This window comes from Hemicordylus capensis, chromosome 1 (genome assembly GCF_027244095.1).
Source record: "Hemicordylus capensis ecotype Gifberg chromosome 1, rHemCap1.1.pri, whole genome shotgun sequence".
Classification (NCBI taxonomy): domain Eukaryota; kingdom Metazoa; phylum Chordata; class Lepidosauria; order Squamata; family Cordylidae; genus Hemicordylus; species Hemicordylus capensis.
Genome location: NC_069657.1, coordinates 149,772,781 through 149,797,613, shown reverse-complemented (window position 1 = coordinate 149,797,613; position 24,833 = coordinate 149,772,781). Strand labels below are relative to the sequence as shown.

At 44.7% G+C, this 24,833-nt stretch overlaps 1 protein-coding gene across 4 annotated transcripts; it reads right to left on the bottom strand.

Annotated features, from left to right (window-relative positions):
* Positions 1-419: 419 nt before the first annotated feature.
* LOC128342737 (olfactomedin-4-like) lies at positions 420-22,850 on the bottom strand. Of its 4 annotated transcripts, none has more exons than XM_053290501.1 (5): positions 22,751-22,850; positions 14,202-14,372; positions 6,453-6,662; positions 2,665-2,836; positions 420-1,551 (listed from the first exon to the last, which is right to left on the bottom strand). In XM_053290501.1, exons 1-5 carry the CDS (start codon positions 22,787-22,789, stop codon positions 632-634), a joined length of 1,512 nt encoding a protein of 503 aa, XP_053146476.1. In that variant the 5' UTR covers positions 22,790-22,850; the 3' UTR covers positions 420-631. The 4 variants fall into 4 exon arrangements, with proteins under 4 accessions (XP_053146476.1, XP_053146484.1, XP_053146495.1 ...); XM_053290509.1 differs by lacking the exon at positions 22,751-22,850 and adding an exon at positions 22,679-22,723; XM_053290520.1 differs by lacking the exons at positions 14,202-14,372; positions 22,751-22,850 and adding an exon at positions 7,568-7,667.
* Positions 22,851-24,833: the final 1,983 nt, after the last annotated feature.

Below are 24,833 nucleotides of genomic sequence, written 5' to 3'. Positions count from 1 at the left end.
TATGTACACATGTATAAGTTGTTATGTACATGCCTGAAGATACATACATGCACACACTAAACAAAAGCCCTGTTCAAAAATTACCTTGTGTGTATTAGTGTCTGCACCCATGTGTTGTACATGTGTTCATTTTAAAAATGAACCTGGGTCCAAGCCCCCTCAAATGCAGGGTGCAGATAGGAAGTGTATTAGTGTACATATATTGAAGATATGTCTGACTAATTGTACATGTGCATAGATCTGGAGCTGTGTATGCTAATTATACATGCATTGAACATAACATGTGAACAGGGCTTAGCAGTGAAACCAATCTATACCTGCTGTTAGTATGGATGGAGTTTTGTAGCACTCTGGGACTGAATGTGCACAGCCAAGTACACCTATATGAGTAGTACGGTGGATAGCTATCACAAATGCTCTGAGTTTTATTTTTATTTTTATTTGTCTCTTGCAATTCTATCCCATCTTTCTTTTATCCTGGGACTCAAGGCAGCATACATGGGCCTCCCAGGAAGCACTGACCAGTCCTAGATCTACTTAGCTTCAGCAAGGGATCTGCATTGTGTGCCTTATATACATATTTTTATAACTACCAGTAGATGAGTGATATACAAGCCTGGGCTTAGCTCCCCTATTGTATCATTGCAAATTGCTGCCTGCCGCCACTCACTGCTATAAGAGCAGTTTGCTCATCCTCATTGGCCACGCTCCGTCTTTCCTTCCGGGGTAGACGTTTGAACAGCACGTCGTAAGTTACCAGGTAGCCATCGTTGTACATGTATATCTTGTGATCATTGGGATTGTAGCTCACACTTTGTGGGGTGGCCGAGAGTTTCTCCATGATGATGTCTGTAGTACCTTCTTTGCCTGTACTGGTGTCGTATGTGTAAAATAGCTTCTCTTTGTGTGCACTTAGTCGCTGGAGGGCATACATCACCCCACAAATCATAAATGTGTTGGTCACATTGGGCTTGTACGCGGAGGTTTCCCATGTCTTGAGCAATTTCAGATTATCAGGATCTAGCTTCCCAATGACTATTTTCCCCTTGCTACTTTCTGTGGAATACATAACCCACAGACCTTTCTCATCCCCAGCAAAATCAAAGTCCTGCCAATTGATGCCAGAATAGGAGAACCAGTTGTTGAAAGCAGCATCCTCCAGTGACTTGCGCTTGACTTTGTTAGTTGCAACATCCAGCTTGCACAAGTTCCTGCTGTTGTGGCAGTTGTAATAGAGACTGCCATTGTATAAGATAGTCCCACTTCCTTGCCCACAGCTGATGTAGTTCCAGGTGAGTCCAATGTATTGGGAAAGGGTTTTTTCCACTTGGTTTTTGTACAACAGTAGGTCCGAATAGGAGTTGTAGAGGCGGTAGGTCTCCATTAAGCGTTCATCTGTGTTGAGTGGAGCAACCCAAAACAAATCTGGATTCTTGGCTCCAACAGCAAAGTCCTTGCCCCAGGCTCCATATCTGTAGTTGAATCCTCGCCAGTTGAGTTTGACTATAAATGGCTTGCTAATGTTCACCAACACTTTCTTATCACACTTGCCTGCCAGGGAACAGAAAGGGAATTACACTTGTACTGCTAGGATGCCTGTCCTATATAAGATGTATAGCCAGTTCTGAAGACAGATACCACAAACCAGCTGTCATAATTTAAGTGGGGAGGAACACACACAACTTCCCCCCAGCCCAACATTTTTGTTGCAAATAGCAGCAGTGGGGAGTCCTAAACAGTCCAGGACTACAGGGATGGGGAGAGAATGCTCTCTCCATTTCCCCATTGAACATACCCCTCCCTGAAACTAATCTATAAGAAAAACATATGCATACGCACATTTGTTCTACCAGAGCAGCTTTAACAGTGTGATTGATTTTCATCTGGAAAATGGTGTGAAGGAAACATTAACATTTCTTCCTTCACACCACAGCCCTGATCTGAATCAATCTCTTCCCCCATTCCCCCACTGCAGTTTTTATTTGCAAAAACACGAGAGACTGAGAAGTGAATGCATCTCCATTATGTCTAGTTTGACCCTATTTAAGTGACCATAAAGATTCCCTGAAGCAGTTGCCCCTGTATTTGTACATTGAGGGCAATAGTAACATGTGCCAGTGAGGAGGAGAAACTAGATTAGATTATTGGATTCAACAGATCCTTGGCCTTCTCAGTTGCCATCCCTAGATTGTGCAACACACTCCCCATAGATATAAGGACTGTCTTCCTTGGAGGCCTTCAGGAAAGCCTTAAAGACCCATCTCTTCAGCCTGACTTTAATGATATCTAGTTTTAACTTTAATTTTAATGAGATTTAATCTGGTTTAAATGTTTGATTTTAATTGTTTTATTCTGTGTTTTTTATTTTAATGTAAGCCACCCGGAGCCACTTCAAGAAGGGTAGTATATAAATTGAACGAACGAACCAAGCAAACACACAGATAGCAAAGTCCTTCCCCCAAGCTCCATATTTGTAGCTGAAACCTTGTCAGTTGAGTTGTACTATCAATGGCTTACTAATGTTAGCACTTTATTGCACTTACATGCTAGGAAACTACTTTGTTAGGGAATTAGACATCAGTGGCATGTAACTTGGACAAAGTTATGTAGAGAGAGTTTTCATTCTGGCTAGCAAGAATGAGCAAGATCTCCAGTCATACTCACCAAATTCAGGCGCTAAGAGGCCAGCAGAAGGCAGGCCAAAATTTGGATTCCCAGCAGCTTCTTCACAATCAGCCAGTTGTTTCCGGATTGTGGCCAATTCTCTATGTGTTGCCAACACACTATTTGTGTCAAAACTTTCCAGCTGCCACACTATACTGGAGATATTGTTGACCTGAAATATTTGGCACATGTTTTATAAAACCACCCCAAGCAACTTTCTGCTATGGCAGAATATGGAAAAACGAAAACAGACTCTTGCCAGCACCAAAAGTCATGAGGCATGCAGGGGTCGGAGGGGTGGGAAGGCAGATGCTGGAGCACAGGCTTGTTAAGCAGTCATCTTTCGAGTACCATTGCTGCCATCTTGGGTCTCACTTAGTGGAGGACTCAGCCACCCTGGAGTCAAATCCACTTACAGTGTGAAGACACCTAGAGGCCCTTCTAATGGCATGTGAGAGACTGGGGTACAATCTCAGCTCAAGACAGGGGCCAGAGTTGGTGGAGCCTGCCAGGGGCATAGTATCCATTGTGCGAATGGGTTCAAAGAACCCAGGCTGCCATGCCCCAAGGGCCGCACCTGGCACCCAAGCCACACCCCTGCACCTGATGTCAGATGAAGGGGTGTGGCAATGACAGCAAACAGGGCCACATGCCCTGTTTTGAAATACAATTCGGCGAGCGCTGGGCTCCCAGCGTTATTGAGATGGCTTCTCCCTCTTGCAAAGGCAGGGAGAGGCAATTCCGGCCAGGCTGGGAGCTCAGCACTAGCTGAAACCTCTCAAAAACACAGCTGCATGGCTCCATCCCAGCAATGCTGGGAGCCCAGCACTTGCCGAATTTTATCTCAAAATGGGGCATATGGCCCTATTTGCTGTTGCCACGCCCCCTGTATCTGACATCAGGTGTAGGGGGCATGGCTGGGGCCACTGCCAGCAGCCTGGACAAGAGCTGCCAATGTCCTCACTACGCCACTGGAGCCTGCTTATAAGACTTTCCAACCCCTGCACAAGGTGAGTGTGCACTTCCAATTCCCTTGTGTCTGGGGCATTCTCTTTGTTTGTATACCCTGCTCACCTTCACCATTATTAACTGCATTTCTATACATTTTGCTAGGAATTTGTGGCAGCCCTGCGTCATGTATGCCTCCACTTCTTTGAATGCAGTTTGGCCCCCTCCCCTTTTAACTAAATGGGACCAGAAGGAAGCCATGTTCTCTCTTTTTACAGGAAGGGGATTCATTTTGCTGCAACAGTCACAGTTTATCTGTGCAGAGAACTGGTGGCCATCACTAGGCCTGGTTAGTCAAAACAAATAAGCCACCTTGCACCTAGTTTCCGGAAAATATCTTTGCAGGATGGGAGGAGAGCGCAAGAAACACTTGGAAGCCTGAGATGGGGAAGCTCTGATTTTGACAGGGAGTGGATTCCAGAGCCCCAGGGCAGCCACAGGCAAGGCCCGGTCCCGGGTAGCCAGCAAACTAGCCAGTAGTGGCCATAAACTGACTTCCCCAGATGATCTTAATAGGCAGGAGGGTTCATGACAAAGGGGGCACTCTCTTAAATACCCTGAACCCAAGCCGTTTAGGACTTTATAGGTAATAACCAGCACTTTGTATTTCACTTGGAAACATATTGGCAGCCAGTGCGGTTCTTTTAAGTTTGGCGTTATATGGTCTCTTCGGGTTATCCCAGAGATCTGGCTACCGCATTCTGCACCAACTGTAGTTTCTGGACTATGTGCAAAGGTAGCCTCACATAGAGTGCATTACAGTAGTCAAACCTGGAGGTTACTAGCATTTTACTAGCAGGTTACAGGCTTTTACATGATTGTTTTTATTGCTGCTTCTGTGTGTTTTTACTCGTGTATAGTTTTTTATGCTTGCATTTTATAGATTTTAAATTTGGTTTGTTTTTATATTTTTAGCTTAATATTTTTATTGTCATTTTATTGTATGTTTTTTAACTTTTGTAAACTGCCCTGAGATTGTTTTAAATGAAAGGCAGTATATAAATCCAACAATAAATAAAATAAATAAATATGTACCACTGTTATAAGGTCATTTTCCTCCAGAAATGGGCACATCTTACGTATCAGCTGAAGCTGTTGCCTCATCCTGAGAAACCAGAGAGTTTTGCATCAAGGAGCACTCCCAAGCTATGTACTTGTTCTTTCTGGGGGAGTATAACCCCATCCAGAACAGGTATATCTAAACAATCTCTCGAGTTCTGACCCACCACAGTCAGTACCTCCATTTTATTTGGATTCAACTTCAGCTTTTTATCCCTCATCCAGCCCATTTCTGCTCCAGGTAGGCAATGCATTTAGTTATGCCATTACCTAATGAAGTTATTGTTGGAGATGGAGTTCCAGTGCATCAACCTTTTGCACCAACTACCCTAATGACCACTAGGGGCACTTGGAGTAGAGATAGTGAGTAAGGGTCTCCCTGTTCTACCTGTCTCTATGACCCCGATCTGACTCTTCTGTACTTCCTGTGCTGAGTCACAATCCTTCCTTTCCTCTTAGAGAACAGATGGAAACATCTGTCTCCCTCCTTACCTATTCATTATGTAGTCCTTTAGATTAGGTTTAGGCCTTTCCTATCCAAGTGTATTTAACCAATAAATACTTAGTACCCAGTTCTACAAGAATCTCCATGTGTTTTCTCTAAATAGCTGCAACAACTAAACCATCCTCTGCTACCTACTCTGTAACTGGAGTGTGTGCTCATTCCTTAGTGCTCTGCTGTTTTACCTACTGGGGGTAAAAATTAACAACTCCCAACAGTTCTGTCTTTACTTGATGAAGTTGATATGGAGAAATAGATTTGTGTGCCTGGAGCGGAGAGGCCACTACCCAGTCACCTTTCCCAACGATGGAAGATTGGAGACAGGTCTCTAATTGGCTACATTTGAGGGATCCAGTACAGGTTTCTTCATCTAATAGCTTCCTTAAGGCAAGGAGGCATCCTGCCCTCCCTCAGAGAAGCAATCATGGTTGTGAGGACCTAAGGCTAATGGAAAGAAGGGCTGAAATTGAGAGCCTAAAGTAGGGCCTAAATCTACGAAGGTCTAAGGCAGTGGGTAAGGTTGCTGGCAGCCCCAGAACAAGAGGCTGCGGCTGCTGAGCATTCTACACTGTGCCGGCCATGGAGCCTAGGGACATTTGTTCCCTCACCCCCATTTCATTGTGCCTACCTGTGTGATCTGAGGGCGTTGCTAGATGAAGATATATTCCATTTGAAAACAGAAGTTCTGTGTGTTTATTAACGATGTCTAAATCATGTAGCTCCATTTTGCAGGGTGTCTGTGTTCATCGAAGGCTGTTCATAGACTTACTTCCTCCATGCTCTATTGGGCAGCTCCATCTGCTGGCTATTTGTGGGAAACCCATAATGAAAACTGTGTCTTTTGAGGCTACTTTAGGAGAAGTTTAATTTTCAGCTGTAATTTAGTTTAATTTATTTACAGCCTGTATTAGCCCTTGGGTTAATCTGGCCCTGCTTCTTGGTCATGTGGAAACATAAGACTTTTGTTTTCCCTGTGAATGTCAGTCAGTGGATCCCAAGCTGCTTTATACACAACTATGAATATCATTCCAAAAACTATTTGTGGTTGCAGAATATTATCTCCTGTGCTAATAGCTCCAGTCAGCACGCAAATGAACAAGACAAGGATGTAGATGCACTCCACTTGAGTCAATTCTAATTCAATTGAGAGCAATGCTATGTAATGCTGACCCAAACAGAGCGACCACTCATACTGTTGACCTGAACATTTATTACCTACCTCGGTAAGCAAATGTTCAATATCCGTATCAGTTCCATTCAGTTTAGAATGCAGATCTTTGGACAGTTGATTCAGATTATCAATTAAATTTTTAGTGTTTGTATAATCTGTTTGGTCCTTGATGCCATTCATCTCCATGTCCCGGATTTTTTCTGTCAGGTTCTTCACTCGGTCCTCAAATACTTTCATTGTATCATTGATTTTTGTAATCTGGGGAAAGGTAGCATATACTTACAGTGTGCATACTTCACAAGAGTCACTGAAAACCACATTCAGCAATTCATGAACAATCTTTCCTCAGTCATACCTTGATTCATCACATGGAGAGACAGAGTGGTATTATTGGCTGAGGATTACATTTGAGTGGAAGTAAAGAACTGATGAGTTCACATCCCTGCTCAGCCCTCTTGGGTTGCTATCTTTACCTACTGTATGCTACATTATCTTAGTCATCCTTATAACAGCCTTGTAAGGCAGGTTGTAATTGTTATTTGTATATTTCAGATCGGGACAGAAGTGTCATGGGAATGTCAGAACCCAGTAGGTGTGTTTACCAGGAAGCCCTGAACACATCAAGGGCTGCTGAGACAGTAGCTCGAGTCTGACATGATTGAAAGACATCCTGCTGTAGATATAACACAAAACAGAGTACCTAATAAATAGAGGAGTATATTTTGATAACAAAGATAACAGAAAATAGGTATAACAAATTCCTGAACAATATAGAAATCAATAAGTGATTATATAAAGAACAAAATGTGTGGATATACAGATGACGACTAATGGAGTATCAAGATATAAAAACGTACAAGGGAAGACTCACAGCACTATTGCAAAAGTTTTAGATACTTCTTTAGTTCACTCTTCAAATAGTTTCAATTAGGATCTTAAAGTGAAAATATAGAACAACATCTAAAAGTACCACAAATAGAAATACAGAGAAAACAAAAACCCTTACATTAGCACTCACTTTGTTGTTTACTCCAAGGAGCTACTTTGTGCTTCTATAAATTCTCATCTGACACTGAGACACAATTCATACATTAAAAAATGTTGATCTATCCTTAATAATAATATATGAATAATTGTTTGCCCCTTCAAAGAAGCTAACTTACAATTTCACCATAAGAGAAAGGATAAAACTCCAGAGTTCTTATTGTTGGGAGTAAAACTGCTCCCTGCAAGTGGAGTAAAAGGGTGGGACTAATAAACCAATAGCTGTATCTTGTGCTCTTACTGTAAATAGCCACGAGAGCTCTGCTTCTTAAAGAGACATCAAAGAAATGCAGTAAAGTCCAACTTATTGTTAAGGCCCAAAGGAAACACACTCTTTAAAAGGAACCTTTACTTCTGTGACAATAATTTTTGTATATCAGTTCTCTGAAACCTATAGGGCTGTGCTTGATCAACTGTCATAACTTCCCTGTAGTGATTATATTCACAAAAATGCTTTACAAGAACAGTATCCCCTGTGTTGTTTTAAGAAGTGCTTCTATGTTCTTAGATTCTGATTTTCAAAGGCAGAGTGGTTTGACCGATATACCACAAGGTATATACCACAAGTCACAAGGACATATAAGCATATAGATTATGGTTTTTGTATTGCAGGTTCCAAACATATGAAAAATAAAAATTTTGCCTGTACCTGAATGTGAAAATCGTGAACCTTCTTGAATACAGTATGCCACATGATGAGCATGTACCACACTTAAAGGTACCCATGCTCTTTGGAGGCTGTGGACCTAAAGAATCTCCTATGTCTGCTCTAACCAGTAGGTTCTTGAGAGATGGCCCCCTCCTGAATCCAATACTGGGACGCTGAGTACAGCTTAGTAGGTGTTCAATAAGATGCCAATGTTCCAGGATAATGTTTTTAATATGATAGGATAGATGAGTATATTCCATATACCAAAATATCTTATTGTTACTCTTGTCTCTGGAGGTGTTCCTACTGTCCAGGGTCAATGCTTCTCTCCTAGAGTTCCGAGAGGTTTGAATAGCTGCTGTTTGAACAGTTTTGAGAGGGTAACCTCTGTGCACAAATTGTGTGCTGACGGACATCTCTGAGCAATTTCTACGTAGTCTTAAAAACTGTCTACAAGAAAGGATGTTTTTTAAATGTCTTGGATGCTAGCCGTTGTAATGTAAATAGGAGTTTTTTGCAATAGACTTCCTAAAATTAGAAACTTAAAGATTATTATCATCTCGTACCACCACTATATCCAAAAAAGCAATGCAATCTTGGTGGATATGGCTGGTAAATTTAATGTGAATATCCACAGAGTTGATCCATTCTAAAAATCATCCAAAAGAATGAGTAGTGCCCTTGAACAAAAGAAAAATATCATCAATATATATCCCATAGTATGGTATATAGAAGAAGAAAGGATTAACCGCTGGATTTAGAATATGTTTGGACTCCAGCAAGGACATAAACACGTTGGCTATAGATGGACCTACTTTACTCCCCATGGTCACTCCATGTTGTTGAATGCAGATGTCTTGAGCGTGTCTAAAATAATTTTTTCTAATACAATAGCTAGAGGGTCTAGAAGAAAATGTGTTGGAGGTAACTAATCGGTACGTTGTGACCAAAAAACAAAAACAAAACACTGCTGCATTCCTAGCCCCTTCATGGGGTACTGAGCTTCCATATCTAGAGTGCACAGAAAAATACCCTCTTCTAATGTCAAATTCCCCACAATGTTAATAAATGATTTTGTATCTTTAATTAAACTTTTTGTTTCAAACGGATGAAGAAAAAAATTCAAATATTCTGAGAGAAGTTCCAATAATGAATTCCAACCTGATATTATCAGAGATTTGGAGCAGGGTGCTATCAATATACTGATGACACCCAAATCTATTTCTCCATGAGAAAGAGTATTCTGGAGGAGGAAGAGTATTTTTGTGCATCTTTGGTATTGCATAGAAAATGGGTATCCTATATTCTTCTCTCATTAGAAAGTTTTTTGTGGCTTCATCTATGTAGCCTAATAGGAAAACTTTCTGAACAGTTATTTTAATAAGAAATTTAATTTTGTTGCTTGGATCTTTATTTAGCTTCCTATAGGATGTGCTGTTGCTTAGCTGTCTATCAATCTCCCAGCAATAATCACTCTAAGAGATCTATGTGGCTACACAGATGAAGAGATAGCCAAGTTGACATCACAAATGCCGCACCGAGGGAGGGAAGGATGGCTCCATGTTTGAAGGAGGCAACTGTGAGACCTTTTCTTAAGAAGCCTGCCCTAGAGCCCTCGTTGAAGATAATTTACAGGCCAGTCTCCAACCTCCCTTGAGTGGGCAAGATAATTGAGAGGATGGTAGCTGATCAGCTCCAGGCAGTTTTGGATGATACTGATTATTTAGATCCATTTCAAACTGACTTTAGAGCAGGCTATGGGGTGGAGACAGCCTTAATTGACCTGGTGGATTATCTCTACCAAGGAATGGACAGAGGGAGTGCGACTCTATTGGTTCTTTTGGACCTTTCTGCGGCTTTTGATCCTATCAACCATGGTATCCTTCTGGATTGCTTGGGAGATTTGGGAATAGGTGGCACTGCTTTGCAGTGGTACCATTCCTATCTCTCTGGTAGATTCCAGATGGTGTCTCTAGGAGATAGTTGCTCTCTGAAACGAAAACTATTCTATGGTGTCCCTCAGGTCTCCATCCTATCTCTGATGCTTTTTAACAACCACATGAATCCGCTGGTGAGATCATCAGGAGATTTGGAGCAGGGTATTATCAATATGCTGATGAAACCCACATCTATTTCTCCATGACATTATCATCAGGAAATGGCATAGCCCCCCTAAATGCCTCCCTACAGGCAGTAATGGACTGGATGAGGGATAATAAATTGAAGCTGAATCCAAGCACAATGGATGTACTCAAGGGGTCATATTTTGAGGGATGTGAGAAATCTTCCAGTTCTGGCTGGGGTTGCACTCCCCGCAAAGGAACAAGTGCATAGCTTGGGAGTGCTTCTGGACCCAGGCCTCACTCTGGTTTCTCAGGTTGAGGCCATGGCCAGGAGTGTTTTCCCTCAGCTTTGGTTGACATGACAGCTATGTCTGTTCCTTGAAGATAATGATCTCAGAACTGTGGTGCACTCTCTGGTAACCTCTAGACTTGACTACTCATGTGGGGCTCTATGTGGGGCTCTATGTGGGGCTGCCTTTGTATGTAGTTCTGAAACTTCAGTTGGTTCAAAATGTAGCAGCTAGATTGGTCCCTGGGTTTCTCAGAGAGACCATATCATACCTGCTTCAAAGCAACTGCACTGGCTGCCAATAGGTTTCCGGGCAAAATATAAAGTTCTGGTAATTACCTTCAAATCCCTAAATGGCTTAGCACATTAAGATCATCAAGAGAGGTCTGTCTTACTCCCAACAATAAGAACTCTGGAGTTTTATCCATTCTCTTATGGTGAAATCATAAGCTAGGTTCTTTGAAGGGGCAAACAATTATTCATATTATTATTAAGGATAGATTGACATTTTTTAGCACATGAATTGTGTCTCCTAGCATCAGATGAAGATTTATAGAAGCACAAAGTAGCACTGAGTCCTGCTGCTTGGAGTGGACAACAAAATGAGTGCTGATGTAAAGATTTTTATTTTCTCTGTATTTCTATTTGTGGTACTTTTAGACATTGTTCTATATTTTCACTTTAAGATCTTAACTGAAACTATTTGAAGAGTAAACTGAAGAAGTATCTAAAACTTTGCAATAGCACTGTGTGAGTCTTCATTTGTACATTCTTATATCTTGATACTCGATTAGTAGTTCTCTGTATATGCTCGCATTTTGTTCTTTATACAATCACTTATTGTTTTCTATATTGTTCAGGAATTTGATATACTTATTTTCTGTTACCTCTGTTATTGAAATATATCTCTATTTATTAGGTACTTTGTTTTGTGTTATATCTATATCTGTATTTGATGCCTACCCTTCTCATTTTCTGAAAAACATCCTGCCCCTGTCCCCATCACTCACCCCCCACAATGCACCACTCACACAGTCACAGTGATGTACATCTGAAGAGGTGAACACCATATCTGTGATGGTCCCAAGCTGCCAATCATGCAAGTGCCAGCCCTCACGCTTACCGTGTACACCTCTTCAGATGACCGCCATAATAGTGAGTAGTGTGGAAGGGGAAAGGAGTGATGTGCTGGGAGCAGGACTTCCAAATATGCCATCCTTTTATAAATAATAGCTGAAGTGGGCCAACATCTCCCAGAATATCCTTGTAGACAAGTTCATAAAATGTGGGTTAGATGGTGGATTCACAGCTAGTTGAACAACCATAAAAGGAGTACTCATTAAAGATAGGCACCACGTCATCGTGGAGGGAGGTATCGCCACAGGACTCTGTTATGGGCCCTGTGCTGCTCAATGTTTTCATAAATGTCTTGGAGGAGGGAGCAGGAGGGAAGCTTATCAGATCTGCAGATGATATCAAGTTGGGGGTAGGATAACTAATATCTTAGTAGACAAAATCAAGTTTTAATCTGATCTGCAAAGGCTCAACTATTGGGCCAAAACCAACAAGACAAATTTCAACAGAGGCAAATGTGAAGTCCTGCATTTTGGTGAGAAAAATCAAATGCACAAATACAGGATGGGGAAGACCTGGCTTGGCAACAGTACATGTGAAAGAGGCACCTTTCACATGTACTGAAAGTGAAAGTGTCTTAGTGTCTTAGTGGACAGTAAGTGTCCACTAAGTGTCTTAGTGGACAGTAAGATGTACAGGAGCCAGCAGTGTGATGCAGCTGTTTTAAAAGCTAATGCAATCTTAGGCTGCATGAACAGAAAATAGTGTCCCTCCAGATCACAAGTAGTAATTGTCCCATTTCTGTCCTGTACTACCTGATCTGGAATACGGGCTAACATGACATACAGTATTCAGGCACCAGGATGCTCCATTCTGGGGTGCTGTAGACAAAGAGGAGGCAGCTCTGATGATAATGAGAGAGAGCATTCTGAAGAATGAGCAGTTGCACCCGCCGTGCTACTACAGTTATTCCAGTTGCGGCAAAGAGGGCTGTGATAGAGCTGCTTACACAGTCTCTCATTCTTCATAGCACTGGGGCTGCCTGTGGCTCTTCAGCAGTAGTGGTGAGTCCGAACCGGTCCGGCGGCCATTCTAAGGAATGGCCGAACTGCCGGACCGGTTCGGCTCTTGGTGGTTCGGGTCCGGGTGGGGGGTATGACTTTAAGGGCGGGAGGGCTTGCTTACCCCTCCCGCCTCTTCGGCCCCCTCCAGCGCCCATATTTAACTTAAAAGCGGGGCGCTGGAAACCAGCCGCCCCCGCCGCCGCTACCGCTGCCCCCCCGAGCAGATTAACAATTAAGGGTACCCCTGCCGTCGCCCGCCCGCCAGCCAGCCAGCCAGCCCTCCCTCCCAGCTGCCCGCCCGCCCGAGTGTGTCCTTACCCAATGCTTGAAGTAAACGAGAGGAGCTACCGAACGGAGCTCCTCTCGTTAGCAAGGCCTCCAGAAGACTGAAGGCGCTTTGCGTGCGCGCTTTGCGCGCACCGCAAAGGACGCCGGAGGCCCGGTCTACCCGCCGGGAAAAGGCCGGGTAGACCGGGCCTCCGATCGCCGGAGGCCTGGTCTACCCGGCCCGGCAGGGTAAACCGGGCCTCCGGCGATCGGAGGCCCGGTCTACCCGGCCTTTTCCCGGCGGGTAGACCGGGCCTCCGGCGTCCTTTACGGTGCGCGCATGCGCGCATGCGCGCGCAAAGCGCCTTCAGTCTTCTGGAGGCCTTGCTAACGAGAGGAGCTCCGTTCGGTAGCTCCTCTCGTTTACTTCAAGCATTGGGTAAGGTCACACTCGGGCGGGCGGGCAGCTGGGAGGGAGGGCTGGCTGGCGGGCTGGCGGGTGGGCGGGCGGGCGACGGCAGGGGCACCCTTAATTGTTAATCTGCTCAGGGGGGCAGCGGTAGCGGCGGCGGGGGCGGCTGGTTTCCAGCGCCCCGCTTTTAAGTTAAATATGGGCGCTGGAGGGGGCCGAAGAGGCGGGAGGGGTAAGCAAGCCCTCCCGCCCTTAAAGTCATACCCCCCACCCGGACCCGAACCACCAAGAGCCGAACCGGTCCGGCAGTTCGGCCATTCCTTAGAATGGCCGCCGGACCGGTTCGGACTCACCACTAGTTCTGGGACCTCAATTTTAACAAGGATGTTGATAAACTGGAATTGGTTGAGTGCAAGGGGGCTTTCAGATATCTGAAGACTGCAGTCATATCCCCCTCAATCTTCTCTGGGGTGTAGCTAGGGGAGAGGGGGCCCGTGTTCACCCCTCCCATGTGGCCCCTCAGAGTGAGGGAGATAATGAAGAAAATAGGGAAGGGTGGAGCTGGGGGGCCCTCAGGAGCTGGGGGGGCAGGTTCTTTGAACCCATCCACTCAATTATAGCTACACCCCTGAGTCTTCTCTTGTCCAGGCAAAACATACCCAACTCCTTCAACCAGCCTTCACAGGACTTGATTTCCAGGCCCCTCAACATCTCTGTTGCCCTCCTCTCAACTGTCTGTCAGAGATGCTATAGCATTGATCATGGGGTTGGACTAAAAGATTTCCAGGGCCCCTTCCAACTCTAAAATCGTATAATTCTGTGTTAGAATGTAGTGCTGGGCTGGCTGAAATAGGGCACAACAAGGTAGTGTTAAAATCTCAAGGTCACAAGGAGCACCTTTGCTGGCTTCTCTATGTCAAGAGGTCACCCCTTACCTTATCTAGCTCTTGGTCAATAATATGCGTCATATTGGTGTGGGATTCCTTCAGGAAATCAATCATATGCTGCGGAAAGACATCATCTGGGAGCTCTATACTGCAAACACACTCGTTGTTCCCCTCCCTTGCTATTGGCATATCATCGAAGATGATATGATCTGCAGCCACCTAGGATGATAGAAACAAACACGCAAATAGAAGTCAGTGTTTGGATACCTTTTCCTTACATCTTCATAACCAGAGATGGCTCATTACTTCTCATTACTTGATGCGAGTTGCAATGCACTACCTCGCCTGGCCCCAGCCCAGTTCCCTGGGTGTCTCCAGCACTGATGCAACCTCCCCTCTGCTCCCTGGTCCTGCCTGCAGGGCCAGAGGCTGGCACTCATGGCACCCCTCTTCTCCTCACCTTCTGGACATGTGTTCTGGGTTTGTCCTGGGGCTGGAGCATGCTGCTGCTTGCTGTATCGAGCAGTGGGCACTGCCTCCAGTTTCACCAACCCCTGCCAATCATTGCCACCAGACCTTCCCCTCCAGCAGCACAAGCAAGCTGGAAGGGAGAGGGTGGTGATAGTGAGAGTCAGAGACTGGCAAAACTGGCAGCAGCACATGCTGCCTGACACGGCAAGCGGTAGCACACACTGGCCCTGGAGCAAGGACAAGGCTGCTTGTTGTTCCTTGCTCTGTCAAGCAGCATGTGCAGTCTCCAGTTTAACTAGTCCCAGTCTCTTGCTGCCAGCATACTCTCCTTTCCTACACCATGTAGCAGATTAAAGCCTTTGTGTCAGAGCAAGCTCACGCGAGGGAAAGAAATGCTGAATCAAGAAATGCTGAAACATCCCTGCTGAGCTGCCTGGCTCGGCTTCTCCTAAAACTATTCTATATTATCGCTAGGTTCAAAATGCTGCCACCAAACCCCCTAAAACTTGCAGAGAGCCAGACCAGCGGACTGGGTGCTGTAATCCAAGGTCCCTCTGCAACTGGGTATTGGACAAAACGGAAAAAAGCCCCTTCCACATGTAAACTTAACACGGGATGAGAAAACGGATAGCTGCTGAATGTCTGAGGATGTGTTGCACCAGAGGGGAAACCCCTCCCCCCTTTTCCTGAGTTAAAAATCAATTCGGAGGGGCTTGTAAAAAGAAAAGACTTTAAAAAAACAGTTTTATTCCATTACTGCAGACTGCTTCCTTCTGAGGCTTTCTTTTAGCAGATTACAAAAACAGGTTGTCTTAGGCACATTTAAATGTTTATAGAGTCTTTTGCAACACTCTAGGTAGGACGGGCATAGGCTAGTGCTTCTTATTTCAATTATGTTGCAGGTAAACTATAATAAACCAGTGTCAGGAACATGCAAAACACACACACAAAGAAATATAAGTTTCTAACACGCAATTTGACTAACAAACTGTTCCCTATGCTGAATTCCCTTTTCCTTGAACTCACCCAATTCCTGAGGAGAATCAAGCTTACTGCAGTCCTTTCTTTTAAGGATCTATATAGTTATTCCATGAGAGAAACCTCCATGCTGGCTTCGACCATGAGGGAGTAAACTCCATTGCCCCTCACTAAGCCTTTCTGCACACGCTTTTTTTCTTGTTCCCAGAATTCCATGCAACTGCTTTCTAGGTCCCACCCACCTGGTGTACTGATTGACTGCCCTGGAGTTCACCAGCGTATCAGTCAAGAAAAGGGTTCACTCCCTGTTAACTCTTCAGAGGGAGGGGTGACTGATCACTTCACACCAAATTTGTCCACTTTGGGTGCTGGAGGGGAAGGTGTGACAGCAATGAGACACAGGGGACACTGAGATACACACTGTCTGATAAAGCAAAGAGAGGCATGTGCCAGCCCCAGGGCATAAGAACAGCCCTGCTGGATCAGGCCCAAGGCTTATCTAGACCAGCATCCTGTTTCACACAGTGGCCCACCTAGGAAGCCCACAGGCAAGAGGGCATGTCCTCTCTCTTGTTGTTGCTCCCCTGCAACTGTTATTGAGAAGCATCTCACCTCTGAAGCTGGAGGTGGCCTATATCCACCAGACTAGTTGCCATTGATAGATCTGTCATCCATGAATCTGTCTAAGCCCCCCACCCTTTAAAGCCATTCAAGTTAGTGGCCATCACCACATCTCATGGCAAAGAATTCCATAAATTAATTACACATTGTGTGAGAAAGTACTTCTTTTTGTCAGTCCTAAAATTCCCAATCTTCTCATGGAATGACCCCTGGTTCTAGTATTGTGAGAGAGGGAGAAGAAGAAAATAATAATCTGTCCACTTTCTCTCCTCCATGCATAATTTTATACAGTTCTATAATGTCTCCTCTTAGTCACTTCTTTTCAAAACTAAAGAGCCCCAAATGCTGTAGCCTTGCTTCATAAGTGATACATATGCTGGTAACCTGCTTAGCAGGTTACCCCTGCTAACTTGGCAAAGAAGCACCTTTTAACATGGTGATTCTCTTTATTTAGCAGGGAGAGAGTAACTGGCCCTATCCACCCCCAGAACAGTACCTCCAGTGACTGTTGCTGGTGTCTATCTTGTGTTTCTTTTTAGATTGTGAGCTCTTTGGGGACAGGGATCCATCTTATTTATTTATTATTTCTCTGTGTAAACTGCCCTGAGCCATTTTTGGAAGGGCGGTATAGAAATTGAATAAATCATCATCATTATCATCATCATCATCATTTGGGATTTTTGAATACAAACTGATAGGCATTTAGCACATAATACACCGTATCTGACAGTCATCGAGAAGAATCGGGTCCTGATAATTGATATTGCAATCCCAGGGGAATAGACGAGTTGACGAAAAACAATTGGAGAAAATAACTAAATACAAGGACCTTCAGATTGAAATTGAGTGGCTCTGGAAAAAGAAAGCAGTAGTGATGCCAATAGTTGTTGGTGCCCTTGGTGCAGTACTAAAATAACTTGAACACCATCTTGACACCTTGGGCATCGATAAAATTACAACATATCAGCTACAGTAGGCCACACTACAGGACAGCACAAATACTACAACGCTATCTTTAATTTTTCTTTAGTTATCCTAAAGAAGTAGGATAACTAAAGAAAGTTATCTCCTAGTTTGGGGAGGAGAGCTGGTCTTGTGGTAGCAAGCATGACTTGTCCCCATAGCTAAGCAGGGTCTGCCCTGGTTACATCTCAGTGGGAGACTTGATGTGTGAGCACTGGAAGATATTCCCCTTAGGGGATGGAGCCACACTGGGAAGAGCATCTAGGTTCCAAGCTCCCTCCCTGGCTTCTCCAAGATAGGGCTGAGAGAGATTCCTGCCTGCAACCTTGGAGAAGCTGCTGCCAGTCTGTGAAGACAATACTGAGCTAGATAGACCAATGGCTGACTCAGTATATTGCAGTTTCCTATGTTCCTATGTTCCTATCCTAGACCCTTGGAAAGGGCCCGATAATTAAAGTACCAAATCCAGTTAATAACATCTGGTAGACTGTGTGTAAATAGCATAATAATAAATAGTAATAAAAAATAATAATGTATTTATTTGTTAGCCACCCCATAACAAATTGTTCTCTGGGTGGCTCACAACAGAGGATTAAAACATACAATAAAAACACAGAACACATTAAATCATAACAAAGAAGAAGAAAAGAAAATACAAAATATAATACAAAACAGCTTAAAAACTCATTTTAAAATTAGTTAGAAATCAGATCAAATCTGAAAAACCAAAATATAAAAGGCCTGTGTGAACAAAAAGGTCTTTACCAGGCATCTAAAAGAACAAAGTGATGAAGCCAGGTGAACCTCACTGGAGAGGCTATTCCATAAATGGGGTGCAACCACCGAAAAGGCCCTCTCCCTGGTAGCCACCTGCCTCACCTTGTTTGGCAGGGACATCTGGAGGAGGGCCTCCGAAGAAGATCTTAAGCTAGGGACATATGGGGCAGGGTGCTCTCTCAGGTAACCTGGTCCCAAGCCATTTAGGGCTTTAAAAATTAAAACCAGCACTTTGAACTGGGCCCAGAACCATAAGCTTCCCCTCAAGAACACTCGCATGGTTGATGCTATACTGAGATGCTCTCCCTAATGTTGCCTGCTGTGCTTATCCTGCCCAGCTCCTGGGAGCTTCCATATTTGCAGTTGCATCTCCAGGCTTGGAGGTTGCACTTTGGGTATGCTCAGGAACTACACCTCAATGTGAGCTCTCAGTTTAAAGCACACATGGGGACAGGTCACTTAGTTGGTAATGGGCTAGTCACCCCTAGATTTGGCTATAAACAAAGCAAATTGGAACAGGGATTGATGCACGCCCCCCTTCTTTATGCAGGAGTCCCAGCTAAGTAGACTCCAGAGTTAACTACAGTGAGTTAACTGGCATCCAAGGCCACTGAACAGAGTGAACTGCCTTCACCTCCCTCATCCTCTCACAAGAGATAATGACACGCTAACGAGCCGATTATGCCAAGCAGGAAGAAAAGTAGATAAGGTAGTGAAGCAATGGTCTCCCCATCACAAAGAAGATGAGTCAGTGATATAGCCCTAGAGGTATATCTATTGAAATTATGGATAGATTACTGGAGAGCCCATCCAGGCAGATACTCTTTTGCACACTTGCATACTCTGATTTTCATTACAATCAGCCTTGCACACAGAAGGCGATCCCCACATAGTTACACCCAGGAAAGAGCAATTAGACACAATACATTCCGTGCAGGTCCATCCTGGCACTTCTAATCAAACAAGGAGGACAGTAGGAATTTTCCCCACAAGGCATGTTTTGGGATATAAGTATCCCCACTTCCATGAGCCTGTGTATTTCCTTGGGTTTGCTAACTGGGACTCCAAATACAAGTGCTCCATTGTACATCCAACTTGGGACTCTGACAAGCAACCTTGGGCTCTCCTGTGCTTGTCACTGGAGACTCCAACAAGGACCCAAGCAAGCAACCTTCGTGCTTCTTTGTATACTCCATCGTGTGCTATACTTGAGATTCCATTGAGCATTCTTTGTGCTCTCTTGCAACATAAAAATGGCTTGAATGAAATCACTAGCTTCTTGGGTGATTCACTGTTCACAGGCCACGCCAGGTTGTGTCCAGTTTATCATGCCACTTCCCAGAGTGATCCTTCTGCTGATCCATCCAGTTTGCCTAGCCGCCATAGGAAGCTGGCCCCACAGAGGTACCCTTCTCATGGGCACCTCTCCCTCTACTAATCCCTGCAACCTTCCTGCTTTCAATCACGCTGTCTTGGAGGACAAGATTTTGCAGCCCTCCCCAGAGTCCTGAGGTCCTGTCGTCCAGATCAGGTGAATCCAGGTGAAGGTGACCATTTGCCTGGCAACTAGGCTCAAACTATCTCCTTCTTAAATCAAGCTACCCTCACCTCTATTTCTCTAGCTTCTTTCTCTTGCCCACCCGGAAACTTGCACAATTTGGACTTTAAGCTAAAATGCCTCATTATATTTAAATATATTTTTGATAGCAATATTGCTCTAACCACATATTTATTTCTTGTACCCCCTCCTACAATAAAAACCTTCTTTATATTTTGAAACTATAACCTTGTCTCAATCCAGTCATCTCTTGAATCCAAATGTTTGCACAAATTAAAACTTGTGGAGCTGACCCCCTTTAAGAGCTAATTCCCCCACAAAGCCTGAACATTGGAGTGCTGACCAAACACCCCAGGGCAGTTCCATTAACAGTAGTTCCCAAGCAACTCCCCATTCCTTCTTGTCCTCTCACATGGTTAAGTGTTGAGTGCCCATTCCAAGCCCATGGGGAGTTTTTGCATGTGCTCGGTGCCTGAACAGCACCTGCCTGGTATCACCCACAAATGCCCACCATTCTGGCATCTCCCACAAGACAGCAGGCAAAAAAGACAAGCATCATGCTGCTTCTCACACACACACTCTCTCTCTGCACCACCTACTCAGCGCACCCTCCAACAATCTCTTGTCAGGCTACTCTAGCCCTGGAATTGCCTTCACACCCTGCACAACCAAAATTGTACTGAGGTTGCCAAATATCTTATTGTCACATTAGGCCTCTGCTTTATACAAAACAAACATTACCTCTTTGTTTTCAAAAGGCCTTGCTTCTGGCTCTGTTTGCTCCTCTGGTGTATCCTAATGCCTCACCATTGTCTGGACTGTGATCCATTAGTTATTCATGCCTGCAAATTTGGTTTCAAGTAATTTCCCCATGTTGGTCTCAAAACATTGGCACATGTGAGTAGCATACACGGGTGTGAGCCAGTATGGCAACATCATTTGAAGGGATCACCAGAGCCCCATCTGTACATCGAACCCAAATGTGATGTGTTTCCACAGTAGGTTCACCATTAAAAGTATATTTGTTTGGACAAAGGGAGAGATTTTGTGGCAGGAGGGAATATTAGGCAGCAACATAAGAAGGTGCTGGAGATGCAAGGCAGAACATGGCAAGGATAATGTAAGGAGGATTTGTAGAATGGCAGAAAGGAATACATGACAAGAGGGAAACACAAGGCAGGGTCTATAAAAGCAACCCAGTGCCGTTTCTTTGCATTGGCAGTTTCCCCGATAAAGCTATATATATGGAATGCTGCATGCTTGCTTATTTGTGAATCAAAAAGGTCAACACACTGGCAGTTCTGACTGCAACTATCACCTTTTGGTAGAGAAAGTGGGAGCTGGAGTAAATTCCCTTTACTCCCAGATAAGTAACTGATGATGTCAAAACTGATCTAGATGAGTCTGCACACACAATTTCTGATCCAGGGACAGAAACCACACATGTGGTTCCAGTAGCTTGGACAGGGCATCACTGGGCAGTTGCTGAGGGTTCAGAAGAAACCATTCAGGGGCATGGCAGCCATTGAGCGAACGGATTCAAAGAACCCAAGCCACCATGTTCCAGGGGCCAGCCTGGTGCCCCAGCCACACCCCTGCATCTGATGACAGGTGCGCGGTGTGTGGCCACATTAGCAAATGGGGCACACTCGGCGTAGAAGTAAAATTCAGCCAGCGTCGCTTTTGCAGAGTGGCCAGGATGGTTTCTCCCTGCTTACAAAAGCAGTGCTCTCAGCCCTGGGCTCTCAGCCTGGCCAGGAACATCTCTCTCTGCTTGCAAAAGCAGGGAGAGGTGTTCCTGGCCAGGCTGAGAGCTCAGCACTGGCTAAAACGTCTCAAAGGTGGAGCCCTGCTTTTACAAGCAAGGAGAAACCATCCTGACCTTGTTGCAAATGCAACACTGGCCGAATTTTACTTCCAAATGGGGTCCACAGCCCTGTTCGCTAACTTGGTCACGCCCCCTGCATCTGATGCCTGGCATGGCTGGGGTGATAAGGGCCACCGGCAGCAGGCTGGACAGGGGCTGTCAGCATCCTTGCTATACCACTGGACCCACTGCTGATCCCTGAGACCAACTCTGTGTCCATAGCCTTTGTGTGGTGGTGGTGGTGGTGGTGGTGGTGGTAGCGGCAGCAGAGTGACACTCTTGAGATCCACCCAGGTAGAAGGTGGTCCATGGAAGGCAGTTAATTCGAGGGCCCCTTGAAAACTGGAGCTTAGATTCAAGCAGGAACCAGGCATGTGCCACCAGATTGGTTCCCAATCCAACAGAGGATCCTTGTGTGGAAACCTACTGTTTCACATGCATTGCCCAGCTGGATCAGAGAGAATGATAATCTGTGGAGCATCCATATTTAAATGGAAGAAGGAACCAGTGGGAAGGCCACTTGTTGCTTTCCAGACTGCATAGCCACCTTTTGTATAGACAAAGATGTTGTGCCTTTAATAGCTGCATAGTAAGCAGAAATCAACAGGTGAAGCTTTTCCCAGCATGCAGCAGTAATAACGGAGCTATTAAAGACACAAAGCATACACCCATTAAAAAGATAATATCCCTTTACCCTTCCTGACTACATCAGCTTACTTGGTGCCAATGGAAGTTTCCCTCTGTGGGGGAAGAACAACTGGAGAGATGATCTGGATTAGGACCATAGCAGGTGGAAAGGGTTTAAAGCTCCCCACACTGTAATGCAGATCCTGACTGGATTCCTCTAGGGCAGGGCTTCTCAACGTGTGGGTCCCCAGATGTGATTGGACTTCAACTCCCATAATTCCCAACCAAAGGCCACTGGGGCTGGGGATTATGGGAGCTGAAGTCCAGTAACATCTGGGGACCCACACATTGAGAAGCCCTGCTCTAGGGTTATGCATGGATGGCCAAACTACATGTTTAATGTAACAAAGTTCTGGCCCAAGTCACTCCCTATATTGCTAACTTCCCCCCATTTCCTCATATTGTTCTGATTTTAAATTCTCACTTGCCTAATTAGAACCTAGACACTATGCCAGAAACATCTCCCCCCACCATTGTCTAGAGAATTGCCATCCACTCTTTGCTCCCACAAGTCTTTCTATGGCTCAGCCTTGTGCTGCTCTTTATACATCATTGTAGCGGAGATGCTTCCAAAGGGGGAAAGTCGCTCATCTTTTCATACACCTTAGTTTCCAGTCAGGGCTTATCTCCCTCCAGCCAACAGGCCACCATCCCTTCTCTGAGCAAGATACTCACCAAGGAAGTCACAATGAGGCAAAGGCGCAGCAAAGTCATGTTAATTGTTGTGCAGTTTGCTAAGGCAGCACGAGGAGTTTCTCAACCCTCTTTATAAGGGGGAAGGTGCTGGAGGAAGAAGCAGAGTGATCCAGCATGGCATTTTTCTAGGAAAGGGATTGGACTGGATGTTATGTACTTATCCAAATTAGTTTTGTTTGCGCAGTTATGTGCCCACCTGAATAGGCGTTTATGACTGATCAGATCAAACAAGATGATATGTGAGTGGGCTGCAAGAAGTCTTCTTGTGCTTTGTGCCTCCTCTGCCTCTGTTCAAACTGCACTGTTTAATAAACATTAAAAAAAATAAAAAGAACATACAATATATATTTTTTTAAAGTAGCAAGATCTACCCTGATCCTGTACTCTTGTCTAGACCTGAGGTACAAAATGTGGGCCGGAAAAGTAAAATACACACACTACCCCAGCTGCATGCTCCATACATTTCATCGCTAACCCCACTTTTGGGGGGCAATCATTATATACTCTCATGCACATTATAAGTGCGGTCCAGAAAAAGCCAGGCAACCTTGAGTCCCATTGGTTCCTCCTGCCCTTTTATCAATTGGAAAACAAAGAGAAATGTGGAGAAATGTGGTGACAACAAAGTGAGTTGTGGTGATTGGTGAGAGCATGTGTAGGTGCAGTATAAGGTAGGAAAGATAAGAGAGGAAAGGGAACAATGATAAGGCAGGGAGGGGGATGTGCGGTGTGACATGAAGGAGGAAAAGAGTTGCTTCCCACCTCAACTTGCAGAACCAGCATCATGGGAATCCTTTTCCCTCTGCTTGCATGACTTTGGCAGCCACTTGCAATTCGGAAGCAGAGTCCACTCCTTGGGCTGGAGCACTTTCCTGCTCTCAAGCCGGCTTTTTTCTCCTCCACTGCCTCTCCCCAAAGCGCAAGCAGGTTGCAAGCCCCTAAAGCAGCTTTTGGATAGCCCCCATTCTCCCTCTTTCTGCTTCCATCACTGCCTTACAATTTATTTTTAAAATTCCTGCGCCTCCCTTTCTCGGCTATCCCTCCTCGCCACCACAGAATAATTAATACTAGGGGCTGCTTGCTTCTGTTTTGAGGTCACACATCCCACCCCTTTATAACAATCAGAACTGAATTGATTTAAAAAGCATCACCATCAGTGACAAAGTCTTGAAGTCATTTAGGTGATCTCCTGTCACACACCCTTCTCCTAAGCTTTGGGTTCTCTGCCACAGGAGCTGTTAGTGATGTTCTTTCTGGTAAAGAGGATTGCCCATCACTTTTATTAGCCTCCTCTGTGAGGTCAAAACTGGAAGCAAGATTAAAATTCTCTCCAGTTCTCTCAAGAACAGACTCCCTTCCCTCTTTTCTCATAGTACATATGCTCGAAAGTATTGAACTGCTCCATTTCTTTCTTTCTTTTATTTTTTATTTTTTACATTTTGTATTTTACAAACATCTTTCCCAGTCCCTGCCACTGCTCTGCCCCTGAGCCTGACCTTCCCTTCCTGAGTCAGCGCTGGTTGTGGGGAGATGAGAAAAGAAAGGAGAGACAGAGGGAAAGAGAAAGAGGGAGAAGGAGAGCAGAAGGAGAGGGAGGGAAGAGGAGAAGGGATATACACCGTTGCACCAGTAGATGTGGGTAGATCAGAGGAGTTTTTATTCTAAGAATAGTTCAAGGAAGTTGTCCCAGATTTCTGACCATTTATACAATTTATTTACTCTTATAAGGGCCGATTTTTCATGTGCCGCTAACTCAAGCAGGTCATGCACCCAATCCTCACTCCTAGGGGGATTGGGAGATTTCCGTTGCCGAAATATTAATCTCCTGTAAGCTCTTCCACAGCCATTTTTTAGAACTGGATTTTAGTCCCCAGTCGGTTGGGATATACCCCAATAGTACCTGCAGGTCCTTTAGTGCAAGAGATGAATCCATCACTAAGTTAATTCATATAATAACCTCCTTCCAAAAGCCTTACACCATTAGTGTAAGGATATGCAATAATATTCACACCAACATAACACATATTTTCTTAGACTGTCCCATCATGCAAGGCTTCTAGAG

Excerpts from the sequence above, each read along its gene's own strand:
- LOC128342737 (XM_053290501.1), bottom strand. The coding sequence starts at position 22,789 with ATGACTTTGCTGCGCCTTTGCCTCATTGTGACTTCCTTG. Across the intron at positions 14,373-22,750 it reads GCCTCATTGTGACTTCCTTG|GTGGCTGCAGATCATATCAT; the intron begins GTGAGTATCTTG and ends CTATCATCCTAG. Across the intron at positions 6,663-14,201 it reads TTGACCAAGAGCTAGATAAG|ATTACAAAAATCAATGATAC; the intron begins GTAAGGGGTGAC and ends ACCTTTCCCCAG.